Source organism: Pongo pygmaeus, chromosome 19 (assembly GCF_028885625.2).
Source record: "Pongo pygmaeus isolate AG05252 chromosome 19, NHGRI_mPonPyg2-v2.0_pri, whole genome shotgun sequence".
NCBI lineage: Eukaryota > Metazoa > Chordata > Mammalia > Primates > Hominidae > Pongo > Pongo pygmaeus.
Window position 1 is genome coordinate 32,342,972 of NC_072392.2, and position 15,300 is coordinate 32,358,271.

A 15,300-nucleotide genomic window follows, 5' to 3' on the forward strand; every position below is an offset into this window, starting at 1 on the left:
AGACAGTAATGCTAAAAGGGGAGGGGAGTTAAGTGAATCCACCTGCTGCAATCAGAGCCCAGAATCCCACCACCCTAAGAGGCAGGAGACAACATGGCCCAAAGGGCAGAGGCCCCCAGGGCTCCCAGCAGTGCCAGATGCAAATTTGTCATCCCACCCTGTGTGTGGGCTTCCTATGCCCTGGAAAGTCTTTCCTGAGGCAGAGGCTGTTTTAAGAGCTTAGATCACCCATTCTACAGCAGAATTTCTTATGAATGAGGTCCCTGTTCTGTGCTCCTCACCTATCCTGGGCCCTTTTCCCAACTTGACTTTGGGTAGTGGGTGGATATAGGCCCCAGGTAAACACCAGGCCCCAGGTGGACATCAGGGCTTACGTGGACACACAGGCTCCGGGTGTGCATCAGGCCCCAGGTATATACCATTTTCCTGGTACGTGTTAGTAACCAAGGGGACACTGGACTCCAGGTGTACATCAGGCTCACAGGTGGACACCCAGGCCCCATATGGACACCAGCCTACAGGTGATCATCAGGCTGCAGGAGGATACCCAGGCCTTAGGTAGATATCAGACCGTATAAGAACACCAGGCCTCAGGTGGACATCAGGGCCCAATTGGGGATTCAGGTTCTAGGAAGACACCGAGGCCTCAAGTAGCATCAGGGCCAAGGTGGATACTAGACTCCAGGTGGACATCAGGCCCTAGTTGGACACTAAGCCCTAGGTGGACACCTGGGACCCTGGTGACCATCAGGCCCCAGATTAACTCCAGGCCTTAGGTGAACATCTGATCCCAATTGGATATCAGGCCCCAGGAGAACATCAGTCCCCAGGTGGATATCAGCTTCCAAGTTGACATCAGGCCACAGGTGGACACTGGACTTGAGGTGTACATCAGGCCTAAGATGGACACCCAGGCCCCAGGTTTACACCAGGCTCAGGTGGAAATCAAGGCACAGGTAACACCATGCCCTAGGTGGTTACCTAGGCTTCAGGTAGATATCAGACCCCAGATGGACACCTGGATCTCAGGTGGTCATCAGGCCCTAGGTGGAAACTCAGGTCCCAGGTGCACATCACGTTCCAAGTGGACACCCAGGACCCATGGTGATACCCAGGTTCCAGGTGGGCACTGGGCCCCAGATGAATACCAGGCTCCATGTGGATACCAGAACCTGGGTGGACACACAGCTCTGAGGTGGATATCGGGCTCCAGGTGGACATCAAGCCTCGGGTAGATATCTAGTCCCCAGGTGGACATAAGGCCCCAGTTTGACACCATACCCTGGGTGGATACCTATGCCTTGGGTGGATGCATCTCCAGCTGAACATCAGGTTCCAAGTGGACACCCAGGCCCTAGGTGAAGACTAGGTCTTAGGTGGACATTAGGCCCCAAGTGGACAACCAGGCCCCAGGTGGACACCCAGCCTTAACATGGACATCAGGCCCTAGGTAGACAGCAGATTCAAGGTGCATATGAGGCTCCCAATAAACACCAGTCCCCAGGGAGACCCTTGTCCCCAGGTGAACACCAGCACCCAGGAAGACATCCACCTCCACCTGCACATCATTCCCCAGGTGTATACCTGGGCCCTATGGGAGCACCAGGCCCCAGGTGAGTACACAGATCCCTGGTGGCCATGAGGCACCAGGTTGACACCCAGGGCTTAAGTGGACATGAGGCCCCAGAAGAATGCTGGTCCCCAGGTGGATAAATATGCCCCAGGCATACATCAGGTCTGAGGTCTATACTCAGTCTTCAGGTGGACACTAGGCCCCAGGCAGTCACCAGACCCCAGGTGGATACCAGGCCCTATGCAGACACCAGTCTGCAGGTGGACCGCAGGCCCCAAGAAGACATTATGCCCTGGGTTGACACCTGGGCTTCAGGGGAACACTAGGCCACAAATGGTTACCTATGCCCCAGGTGGACATCAAGCCTTAGTGGAATTCCTAGTCACCAACTGAACATCAGGCCACAGGTGCACATCTGGCTCCAGGTAAACATCAGGCCTTAGGTGGATTCCCAATCCCCAGGTGGACATCAGAGACCAGGTTGACACAAAAAAATCCCAGTGGGTATCATGTCCCAGCAGATGTCCAGGCTCCCAGTAAACACTCCAGCCCCACTGTAACCATAACTACCATAACGAGAAATGGTAGGTCAAAGTACCATCATGCTCCTTGCTCACAAAAGGATGCTTAGCTATTTTATTCAAAATACAATTCCTTTCATCACTCTGAACAGCAATGTGTAGAAAGGAAAAGAAAAATAAACCAGGCCTCAAGGAATCCATCCAAAATGAGGTAGATATTATAAGGGACAGAAATCCCCAAATGAAATATTATAGTTGACATAGAACAGTCTTTAAAATCCATTAATTTTCTCGCATACTTGATATAAAGCATTATTTCCAGAGACTGAACCTAGGAAGAATTGCTTAAGACTAGGAGTCCTGTTCCGGCCTAGATTCCACACTGTTGAACATCTATACTTAGTACACCACACTATACATAGCACTGACATGACCTGTGTGCATTTAATTTTCTAAAACTTGTTCATCTCTGGCATACTTTATATATATATATATATATATATATATATATAAAACATATATAACATACATACACACAAGTACACACACACAAAGTATATAAGGGTAGGATAGTATAATTGTGCAGTAACGTTTCTTGTGAAAGTGGTGGAAAGTGAATTGCGTTGGCGACATGCTGGAATGTGCTTCCATTGGCAGACGTAAGGCTTTCAAAACTAGTCGTTTTCATTATTCTCTAGCAAATGGGAATGTTAATAATTGAAGATGTGTTGGTATAAAAATAATCATAATAATCACAATGAAGTGGTGTTAATAATTATATCACAAGATATAATAGACATTATCGATATTATAAGATGTCAAAAAAAAGATGCCATAAAATCTTTGAGATGATTGACACGTTAAATGCGGCCTCCTGTGCCGCCCTGGGGCGCCACTCTCGCTGGGTTCTTGGCGGTGCTCACCCTACTCCACCTGCTCAGCCCAGGCTCCTGCGCCCCCGGAGTCACGCCATGGGAGCGAGGACCTTGCCGCGGCCCTAGACAAGGACAATGAGGAGGAGGTGCACATGGAGTCCCCGCGGAGAGGCTGGACGCCGGGCAGGAGCCTTTGCGGGGGTGCACAACGTCCTCTGGAAGCCCTGCTCGCTGCCCGGTGCCTGCTGCGCCCTGCGAGCTCCGCGGCGGTGGAGCCAGGCCTTCGCTGCTGGCTCTCGTCCCCGCCTGCGGAGCCTCTGCCCTTTGTCTTGCCTGTGGGGCCTGGGGCCTCAGCTGGCCCGGGGTTCCTGAAGTTATCTGACGATGGGCTGGCCTCTGGGACTGGGTCGTGGGCCTTGTGCACCGGCCGCCACGTCACCAGCGCCAGGCCTACCCGTGGTGCTGCTGGAGATGCGGGATGCCCGGGCTCGGGCTCTGCTAGGCCCCCTGGCGCTGCTAACCTTGTCACCTTCCATCGCGGCCACCATGCTGCCCGCTCGTCAGCCCTGGTCTGCAGCCTTCCTGGGACCCCTCCGGCCCCAAGGAGGCATCACTCACAGCCGCTTGCGACACCTGGGCTGCCTGAACCTCTGCCAGGGCTGCGCCGCGCAAGTGGCTCCAACCAGCCAGCCCTGGCCCATGAGCAGTACTTTCCGCTCCCCGAGATGATCGCCCTCGGCAGGGATACACGGCTATGGAGGATGCAGCGGATACCTTCCGAAGTTTGTGGACACTCTTCTGCCACACCAAAAGTTTCACCATCAGCTGCGATGCCGACTAGGGTGCAGAAACCCCTCCGGGATGTGGACCAGGCAGTGCCTTTGCTGGGCATCCGCAGTGCTGACCACCCCAAGTGCAGAACCTCACTTCGTGTTCCACCTACTCCACATTCCACATCCAAAGTTCTCTCACCATTTCTAAACAGGAAAATCAAAAGAAACTGAAATCAGAAAGAAAGAGAGAGAGAGAGAAAGCCATGAGCAAAAATAAAAAGAGCAAAACCTTTTGGAAAGCATAAAACTCCCCAAAGCCAAAAACTAATTCTTACCTCTTTTAAACCTTCTGCGCTTCTCCAGTGATGAATGATTTTTTTTTACCACTGGCAATTCGTAATTATTAACTTCTCTGGCATTAATGAATAGAAATTGAATCACATGTGGGAGTATAATTTGTATTATATGAAGGTTTTCATATTTTAAAAAATAATTTTTCAGTTTTTCTCCATGGATTAACAATTAATGGAAAATTTTTGACATTGCTGTGTTAATGTCTCCAGACATAATTAGATGTGAATAATTTTTATAAACAGAATTTCCTGGGTGGAATTTCTCATCTTCAGGAGCTCCATAAATAACCATGTCCCAAGAGAACTGTGAATTTGGGAACTGCAAGAACTGAGTCCCAACTGGTCCAGCCTGGAAGCTTTTGGGTGATCACTCTTGCAGGTGACTTCACTGCCTTCTGTTGAAGGGCCAGTGAGAGCCAGGGGGTTTCAACCTGCAAGAGCCTTACCATTTTAGGGTTAGCATTAACAATGAGGAAAAGGCCTACTTTTTTGATATTCTCCGTATGTAATAAAATAGTTACCAAAACAAAGCAAAGTGTGAGTGGTGACTATTGAGAGGACCCTTTCTATCTTTGCTGGATTCCCAGAGATTTCTGGGTTTCTTTTGGAGTCAATAATATTTCCATGGTAATTCTGAGCTCTTAAAACCCACAATATGAGTTGCAGCCAGTGACTAGAGTTGCAGCCAGTGACTAGCGTTGCAGCTTGTTAAGCTGATCACTGGTGGTAGAGCCTTTTCGTTCTGCTCACTTCTTAAAAGGTCAGCTTGGTCAGGGATTAGTGCTACCTTGCCAGAAATAAGCAGTTAGGAATCAAGTAAAGGAGTCAGCTAAAAGTGTAATTACTAAGTAGTGAGGTCACAGCTAGATGGTTGTTGATCTCATTTTCTCTCTGCTGCTGATTTCAAGGATTTATACCATGTTTTGATGTAACATAGAATGTATACTATGAAGGACAGTCTGTTAGCTTCTTGGAGCTATACTCCGTTACTGGAGCAGGGGACAACAATTTGAAGGACATTACTACTTAGACAGTTTAATCTGCCTTTGACTAGAATAAACTTCAAGTTCCAAGGGCTGGGTTCAGTTGTTATGCAAATTTAGATTGTTGCAGTAAAATTTCCAAAAAAAAGGATAGGACTCTTTAGATGAAATAAGAATTTAACGGTATTTGAACCCTGTTGAAGGCCAGACAAATTTAGGCAAAATCCCACGACTGAATACTCTGTGATGAGTCCCTTTAAATTCCAACATATAATCTATGTTGGTAAATATGATACGTGCACTGGAAAAGGATGTGTATTCAGTAGTTGTTGAGTGTCGCATTCTGTATATGTCAGTTTATGTCAAGTTTGTTCATTGCGTTCATCAAATCTCTCTTTCTCTTATGGATTTTTTTGTGTTGGTTCCATTGGTAATTGAAAGGTATGTTAAAATCTATATTGTAGATTAGTCCAGTTTTCTTTTAGTTATATCAGTTTCTGTAGTAAATAATTTGAAGGGATATTTTATATTTAGACATATTTAAAATTGGCATACTTTTCCAGTGACTGACATCATAAAATCTTTTCATCTCAGCAATATTTCTTGGCTTAAGTCTAAACTGTCAATAACATAGCAACATGAGCTTTTTGCTGATTAGTGTTTGCAGGCATGTTTTCCATTGTTTTACTTCCAAATGTCTGGATTCTTGTATCCAGATAAATTAATTAAAACATAAAAAATAAATATAATATAAAACATTAAAAAGTGAATATTCTAAAAATCCAGCCAGAGATGTTTCACTTTTAATTGAAGTGTTTAGGACCACGGCTCTCACACTGTGTGCTGAGATGCCCTGAGATGTTGTGTTTAACTGACAGGGGCACCAGCGGATAACATATGAGTATATTTTTGTGTGTGTGTTTGTGTGTGTGTGTATTTGAGATGGGGGTCTCACTCTGTCCCCCAGGCTGGAGTGGAGTGGTGAGGTCTAGGCTCACTGCAGCCTCTGCCTCCCTGAGTAAGGCATGCACCACCATGCCTGGCTAAGTTTTGTAATTTTAGTAGAGACAGGGTTTTGCCATGTTGCCCAGGCTGTATATTTTTGAGGGAAACAAAGCAACATTTGCTGCAGACCTTAAGAACTACTAGCCTGAGGCAGTTCATAGTTTCAAAAGTAGTTAGTTAGAAGTGCATTTCTTTACCTTTAAGGTGGGTGTTGTTAATTACCGCGATGAAAGCAAGTATTGTGCTAAAGTCAGTGTGGAATAGGAATAAGGTCCAGTGGTTGAGATCCAGTCCGATTTTAAGATTTGAAAAGTTGTGCTGTGTGCCCAGCAGGCACACACATCCCATTAGTAAGTAAATTGTGCTTTATTAAGAAAGAAACAAAAATACTGTTTCTACTTCTATTGTGTGTTATTTTTTATATGTACTTGCAAATCCATCACCAAAATAAAAATAATGAACATATCCAACACTCATAAAAGTTTACCCTTGCCCTTTTATAATCCCAAACTTTCTGTATCTTCCTACCTTACCACTCTCCCTGGCAATCACCAATCTGTCACTATAAAATAGTTTGCCTTGTCTAGACATTTATATAAATGAAGTGTAGTATGGACCCTTTTTTGGAGGGGTCTGGCATCTTTCACACAGCATAATTATTTTGAGATTCAGCTACATTGCAGGCATCAATGGGTCATTAATTTTATTACTGAGTAGTATTCTATTGTGCAGATCGGTCACAACTTATATATCCATTTGCCTGTTGATGGGTTTTTGCATTGCTTCCAGCTTTGGACTTATACAAATACATTTGCAATGAACATTCATGTACATAAGTTCTTATAACTTTGAGTAAATATTACGAGTGTAACAGCTAATAGGTTTAGGTTTAGTTTTAAGAGACTGTCAAAATGTTTGCCAAAATGGTTGTACCATTTTATATTTTTATCAGCAATATATAAGAATTCCACACTCTTGCTAACACTTTGTATGGACCTTCTTTAAAAATTTTAGACATTTTCATGTGTGTACAATAGTATTTTATTGTGGTTCCATAATGCCTAATAATATGTAGTATCTCTTTATGTACTTACATTCCATGTGTATATATTTGGTAAAGTGTATGTTCACATTTTTTTTTTTTGCTTCTTCCTTTTTGGTTTTTTTCTTTGCTTATTTTCTCATTATTAAATTTTAATAGTTTCTTTATATACTCTGGATTCAAACCCCTTATTAGATATGAGACTTGCCAGCATTTTCCCCTTGAGTTTTCTTTTTTGTTCTCATAACACTATCTTCCAAATAGCAGATGCTCTTAATATTGATGGGGTCCAATTTATTAATTGTTCTTGTGCATTTGTTTTTTGGGGCTTCATCTAAGACATTTTTGATTAATTGAATATTACAAAGATTTTTTTTCTGTATTTTCATCTAAAAGTTCACAGCTTTTAATACTTTATTTTATATTTAAGTCAATGGTCCTATAAGTGACAGAGCTTTAACCCAAGTCGCTGTCATGCATAGCTGGACCCAGGGGCTTATATAAAATCATCAAGAAATGTTCTCCTTCTTTCTCTTGACACTTTTCCTTTTGTTTTAGCCTCATTTTTTCCTTCTGAAGATGACTCTCTTCTCTCTCTGTAGCAAGAGATAGTACGACAAATAACCCACTTTACTTTGTCCTCGCAGACCACAGTGGTAGAAAAAGCAAGAGTCCTTCCTGATGATTCCAAAAAAAAAGTACTGAAACAGTTGCCATGATCCAAGGGTAGAGTCTTTTGCCAGAGCTGGGCATCATGATCACCTCTGGGGCTGGGGCTGGGGCTGGTAGGTTGGGTCAGGCCCAGTTGGTGCTCATTGAAATGGTCCTCAAAGAAAAGGGGGGCTCTCAAGAGGAGAGTTGCTGAACACCCCACCAAAAAATAGCCACTGTGTACATACCTACAATTCCTTGCCATTTTATAAGCAACTGGTTGGGTGGAAAATGACTAGAAATTCAGTTGTCATTAACTTTCCTTTATAATGTCAGTAGAATGAGCCATACATTTCACATGTTGTGGGTTATGTCCATGATAGTCATTTCTGTATATTAGGTATCAATTTGGAGTATCATCTGAAGAAATATACTACTTTGTGATGTTATCCTTAAATTAATATTTTTAGGATAAAGAATTATAGGATGAAAGAAAAGTCTAGGATAGAAATTAAAGAATAGAGAAAATGGGAGCATGGATATTACTGCAGAAAATGGCCAAACAGGAAAGTACTTGTGAGAAGTATTGCACCTCCAGGAAATTACAACTACTGGCATAAGAACAAACTATCTGAATAGTCTTTGCTAATACTGAGTCTTTTCTGCTTGCAAAAGAAGTACGAATGGTAAGAAACTGGGACATTGTTCAGACAGTCCTCAATGCATTTGTTCATTTACCTGTTGATGGGGTTTGGGGGTATTAATGAAGGATGTTAACAAATAATGATGTGCATGTTAGGTAATCACAATTGATTTGCCCATTGGGTCTGAAGAAAATTTTGCCTACCTTCTTTTTTGTAGAGGGATTCATTTTTAATGTCATGTTGGATTCTATGGCTTACTGAATGTGTAATTGCCTATTTATGGATTCTGAAGAATTTTATAAAATGTATTTGCCAAACATTTTGAAAGCTTAGAACTTCTCCAAGGCAGAAGTTCTTTAGTGCTTTAGTGCTGCCCTGACAAATATGGTAGCCACAGCCATGTGAATATTGAGCACTTGAAATGTGGCTAGGCTGGACTGAGATGTGCTGTCAGGGTAAAACACACACCAGATTTTGAAGACTTAGTAGGAAATAAAATTAAACATATCAATTAATAACTTTTATATTGGTTAGACATTGAAATAATATTTTGTATATATTTTACATATAAATATACATTCATGTGTATGTGTAATTAATATCTTCATATGAAATACTTCTCAATTACAATTGGAAGAATGATGACTTTGTGGTGGAGAAATCTGGCACAAACTTGATCATGTGCCTCCTGCTGTGATGTCCTAGGAAGACCACAGCAGTATTTCTGTGGTTTTCTTGTGAAAGATACATGACCTAAGTCTGGATGTAGAAACACATCAGATGGAAAAAGGTGAACACATCCTTCATAAATACTTATGCTCTTTAAAACTCTTAAGGTTATTAAAAATACGGCAAAACAGAGGAACTGTTTGAAGTTGAAGGAGCTTAAGAGACATGACAATTAATGCAATAGGAAATCCTGGATTGGATCCTGGATTACAAAGTTCAAAAAAAATGTATTTAGGGCACAACTGAGAAAATTTGGATGAGATTATAGCATCTGTTGATTGGACAGCAGTGTTGGGTGAATGCTGATATCCTGATATGGATGATTATATTCTGGTTATGAGAACTTTTCCCAGATTCCTCATCCTTTGCCCAGTGGTTTCATGGACAATGTGGCGATGGTAGCAGGAGAAGATGCTACATGTTTCCAATAACATGAACTTCCCTGCAGCAGTGCTGCCCACTGCCCAGGTGAGTGCCCTGACTGCCGACAATGAGCAATGCTGAGACCCTGGAAAGAGGAACTGCCCTGCCTAGACCAGACAGATTTCTGGTAATGTTGTAATAATATTTTCTCCCTTCCTTCATGGAAGTGGTAAAGAATTGCCCTCACTGGAATAGATGCATATTGGAATATGGACTCCACTTCATATGCTTCTCATAGCATCAAATTATTTACATTTGCTGAGTTCTTATTCTCTGCTATCATACAATTACTACTGATGATGGAGCTTATTTTACAAAAAAAGAAGTGATGCGATGGGCTTCAGCCCATATTTATTGGTCTTGTGACATCCCACATCACCCAGAGGAACATGGCCTCACAAGAATCAGTTACTTCACCAACTGTGAGACCCTGAAGGGCTGGGTTTCTATCCTACAAGATGTGTTAGATGCCCTGACCCAAGAGCCCTCCTACCCAGAATGCATGGTTCCATGTAGCAAGGATCATTGTGATGGTGGTGATGATGATGGTGAGGATGGTGATGGTGAAGGTGGAGGTGGTGATAATGAAGTGATAGTTATGTTGAGGATGATGAAGGTGATGATGATGGTGAGAATGGTAAAGGTGAACATGGTGATGGTGAGAATGGTGATGGTGGTGATTGTGATGGTGATGATAAGGATGGTGATGGTGAAAGTGGTGATGATAACAGCGATAGTTATGGTGAGGATAATGGTGATGATGATGAGGATGATGGTGAGAATGGTGATAGTGACGATGATAGTGATGGTAATGATGATAATGATGATGATTTTGAGGATGGGGAGGGTGACAATAATTATTATGGTGAGGATGGTGATGGTGAAGGTGGTGATAACGATAGTGATAGTTATGGTGAAGATGCTGGTGTTGATGATGGTGAGAATGGTGAGGGTAAGAATGGTGATGGCGATGATGATAGTGTTGGTGATTGTAAGGATGGTGATGGCGATCATGGTGATGATGATAATGGTGCTGACTGGGCTATGAGGTAATGGAGGCAGAAAAGTGGCAGTTTCTAGGAAGTATAGAGCCAGCTGGGAACTGCAAGGCAACCTTAGTGGGGGTGGAAGATGTCGGGCCTCTGCCTCATTTCTAGACATCTGGGGAAAGCTCACCCCTCACAGTAGTTCCAGGAACCCCTCCATCCAGCATTTCCTTCTCACAATCAGCTTGGAGCTTTTGGGGTGCAGAGAAGTGCCTTCTATTCATTGTGCTCTGTGGGAAGGGAGAAGGGGGAGTGGTATTTATGAACCCAGTATAATACAGTAGGGTCTCATCTAATATATTTTGGGAGAATTTTCAGCTGAAGAGAGCAAGCCTCAGAGAAGTCAGGTAACTTTATCTTCAATAACATCCAGGTGTGATTTATTGAGCAGTTACTATGTGCCAGGCAACATGCTGGGTGGTTCCTTATATGTTATCTCATGAAATCCTACAGCAACACAAGAAGACAGGCATAACTACCCCATTATAAAAATTGTGGTAAAATAAACTAAAAGTTACTGTCTATCTATATTTAAGTTTACATTTCGGTGGCATTAAATACATTCACAATGTTGTGCAACCAATTTCCAGAATGCTTTTCTTCTTGTAAAACTACAATTCTGTAACTCATTTAAAAACAACTCCCCAATCACTACCCTCCCCAGGACCTGGTAGCCACCATTTTCATGTCTGTCTCTATGGATTTGACTACTCTAGGTGCCTTGGAAAAGTGGAATAATACAGCATTTGTCTTCTTGGTCTGGCTTATTTTGCTCAACCTAATGTCCTCAATGTTCATTCTTGACGCAGCAGGTGTCAGAATCTCCTTCCTTTTCAAGGCTGAACACTATTCCACTGTATGCATAGACAGCATTTTGTTGATCCGTCCATCCATCCATGGACACTTGGGTTGCTTCCACCTTTTGGTTATTGTGGATGATGCTGCTCTGAACATGGTTGTGCAAGTATCTCTTCCAGGCTAGCCCCATTATACAGAAGAGCATAGAGAGATTCTGGGATGAGGGATGACCTGCCTGGGGCCTTTGGTGAGGTCCTGGTGGAGGATCTCCCAGACCTCAAAGGCAGAGTTCCTCTCCTCACCCCACTGCCTTTCTCAGGACCTGCCTCCTGCTCCACCACACAGTGCCCACTCCCTGGTACTAGACTTGCTAAGGCTGCTTGATCCCTGAAAATTCAGGGACAGGAACTGGTGAGCACAACTACAGTCACTCACTTCTCTGTCCCCTACTGCAGATTCTGTGCCAAACAATACATGATAATGACCTGCTTTCCACTCTTTCACCAGATGTGGATGAGGCGCCTGCTGCATGCCAGGCATGTGTGGATACTGGATGGAGAGCCCTTGGAAATGAGAAGATGTGAGCTCCTCAAGGCCAGGGGCATCCCTTTCACTTGCTGCTACCCTGTGAGGGATGGAAGGGAACCCTGAAGCATTGGAGAAGTGCATGAGTGACCTAGCTCAGATGTTGATATCATAGTAACCCTGTTTATTCTCACCTACCATGTGCCAGGCATTGCGCGATGTACTTTGCACACATTACCTGCTGTAAAACTCAGAGACAACTGTAGGAGTGAATCTGTTATGCCTCCCACTTTACAGGGGAGGAAACTTATGCCCAGAGAGGTGAACCAGTCTTCCCCAGGCCTTGCAGCTAGTCTCTGGGATGCGGATCCAGGCGGTCTGACTCAGAGATCCCCTCATCCTCTTGGTTTTTGCCCCTGCAGCCCTCTGGCCTGTCCCCAGAGCCCTGTATCCTGTGCCACCCCGAAGATAACCTGGACATGGGCTTCAGCAAAGGAAGCAATCCCAGCACATCTCCATTTGATAGGGAGGAACCTCAGGCCCACCACAGGAGCCCTGGGCTTCAGGTGGTGTAGGTGCTGGCTGAACCACAATGCACCAATGTTGGAGGATACACCCTAGGATGGACAGCAGCAGGAGGTCTCCCTGCCCAACAAGTGGTAGTGGTACCTGAGAACAAAGGAGGAGAAGGAGGCTTTGGAAACAGGTGTGGAGAAGCCCAAGGAGGAAGAAGAATTCTTGGACTACGGGCTGTTGGATGGCCTCAAGGAACCCATCCCAGAAAAGGAACTTTGAGACTTATACCAAGGGCTGAGATGAAAGTGCTCCCTATTTTCTATCCTGGAACTGCTGCAAACCTCGGTGTGACATCACAGGGCCTCATTTCCCTATTTGTAAAATGGGATTATATGGGGGTTCCAATGAGACACTGGACCGACAGCATTTTGAGAATTGTAAAAAATGTACAGTGAGGGAATAATTATTATCAATGGAGCATTGCTCTTCCAATAGTTAGTATTCTTTAGCAAATATTTGAAGGTAAAATATGATTTGTTGAGGAGGTTTGCAGCAGCTGAGACCCTCAAGAGTCTTTTCTGTCTCCGTTCAAAGCTGGCCTCTGACAGGGACCTTCTTGGTGCCACCCCTGGGCCCCTCATCCTTTGTGCAGGCTTCTCAGGGTTCTTATTTCTATTGCATCTTGTGGTTCCCTGGTGGATGGCGTGCTCCATCTTCACTCAGAGATAACTGCATCTTCTCCAGGCCCATGTCCCTCATGCAGCACCCACTGCTCCCTCACCAGGATTCAAACCTTCTGTGACTGACCTCTGCTGACCTCCCTCATTCTTTCTGCTCCTCCAGTTCCATGCCTGTGCCCCTCAGTCCCGTGGCTCACACTCTCACCCAAGCTGTTCTCCATCGGGATTTCCTTGGCTCCCTTTTCTGCTCGGCAAATTTGTGTTCATCCTTCCAATCCCTCCTCAGATGTCCTCCTCTCAAAGCTCTCCCTGAGGTCACAGAGTCCAGGAACAAGGTAGTCCTTTCTCCTCTGCTGCCTCTGGGTTTTGTGCCTTTATCACTTTGGTGTGACTGCCTGCCTCCTGCTGAAGGGAGGCATTTTGGCTTTACTCACCTCAGTATCTCCTGGGTCCAGCTGGGTGTCTGGCCTGGCCCAGAATCCGTGCTCATCAAGGGTTTATAGTACTCACAAGGATCCAGGAATATTTTGCAAATAATACCACCCCCCCCAAATGCTTCTCCAATGTTTACTTTCTCAGCTCCTTTACTCTTTGACATTCAAATTTCTAAATGGCCTGTATGTATTTACAAAGCCTGGTAAAACGCCCTAGGATTATGGATGAAATTCAGCTTTCCGGCAAATGAGTCATTTGGCATTGGCTGAGTATCTGCTCTGTGCCAGATACTAAGCTGTGATCTCTAGAAAGAGACATGAACTACTGACACAGTCCTTGACCCTGAAGAGCTCAGAATCCAGTGAGCTTGATTTCTTGTAAGTTAGAGACAGAGTTCAGAGCAGAAGCTCAGGCAGGAGAAGAGAAGTAAAAGAGACACACCAGAGGCAGTGACTGCCACACAGCGGTCTGGGGACACTGAGTGCAGCAACAAATAGCTTAGGCTGTCTTGGCAGCCCACGAAGGTATCACGGTTTGCTATTGCAGCATCTCACTGATGCTTTTGTTATGCTGATCTCTGCAAAGCCCCTCTGTGCCCCAGCCCAGGATGGTGGCAGCCATGCTGTGGAGAAAAGGACAGTGACCAGGACCACAGACTCAGAGCTTGCACCCTGGGCCACCTGCGAATGGGAGCCCTTCACATGTTCTCTGCCTCTGTGTTCAGGTTGGGGGTCCTGGCCAAGGAAGGGAGATGACCCCCATGCTAGGTCAAAAGGACCCACTCCTGGGAACAGACTATCTCTTCTTTCTGGGTAATTTCTGCCTCTGCAGTGAGTGGTGAAACCAGACACATCCTCTCTGTTGGTGTGACACAAAGACAGGCGTTCCTGCTCGTGGGCTGAATCTTCAGATGAGGGGAGGTGTAGCACACTCCTGTGCTCTGCTGAGTAAGGCAGGGACACATGTCACCCCATCAGAATGAGTGCCAGACCAATGGCTAAAATAAAATCATTTCCAATATTCAAAGGAGTCACCTTCATTCATCTACAAATACTTTTCCTTTTCTTTTCTTTCTTTCTTTTTTTTTTTTTTTTTTTTTTTGAGATGGAGTCTTGCTCTGTCGCCTAGGCTGGAGTGCAGTGGCATGATCTTGGCTCACCGCAACCTCTGCCTCCTGGGTTCAAGTGATTCTCCTGCCTCAGCCTCCGGAGTAGCTGGGACTACAGGCACCCACCACCACATCTGGCTAATTTTTGTATTTTTCATAGAGACAAGGTTTAACTATATTAGCCAGGCTGGTCTTGAGCTCCTGACCTTGTGATCCACCCGCCTTGGCCTCCTACAGTGCTGGGATTACAGGTGTGAGCCACCGCGCCTGGCCCAAGTTTTTTTCTATAAAACGACCTATTGCACTCAGGGTAGGGTAAATGAGGCATCATGCCTGCTGGCAACATGGGCCCTATCTGGAAAGCGAGTGCCCACCACCATGGCACAGTGCTGTGCAGTGCCTGTGTGGTGCTGAATCTCAGGAGCAGCCCCCATCCTGTGAACCACAACTACAGGGACCTTAGACATAAGCAAAGACCTCTGGTGGTCAGGCCTGACAGCAAGCAGATGCTAACCCAGTCCTGGGGGTCTGCAGGGAGGTCGGGCCAGTGGAGAGGTGGCGAGACATATGTATGGTCTCCCGAACTCCCGCCCATGCTATGCAATGCGGGTGACCACACA

The 15,300-nt window shown here is 44.9% G+C and overlaps 1 protein-coding gene across 9 annotated transcripts in view; it reads right to left on the bottom strand.

Annotated features, from left to right (window-relative positions):
* Positions 1-2,653: 2,653 nt before the first annotated feature.
* Positions 2,654-15,300, bottom strand: part of LOC134738695 (uncharacterized) — a 31,965-nt gene continuing 19,318 nt past the window's right edge. For 2 of the 9 annotated variants that reach the window (XR_010124609.1, XM_063656006.1), the window contains exons 3-4: positions 10,749-10,848; positions 7,264-9,179 (exon numbers count right to left, since the gene is read on the bottom strand). Coding sequence is in view for 7 of the 9 variants with exons in the window: in XM_063656006.1 (XP_063512076.1) it covers positions 9,025-9,179; positions 10,749-10,848 (255 nt within the window). In the remaining 2 variants the exon portion in view is untranslated. Of the gene's footprint in view, positions 3,970-7,263; positions 9,180-10,748; positions 10,849-15,300 lie in introns of those variants that run through there. The other 7 variants (XM_063656008.1, XM_063656010.1, XM_063656012.1 and 4 more) reach the window with 6 other exon arrangements.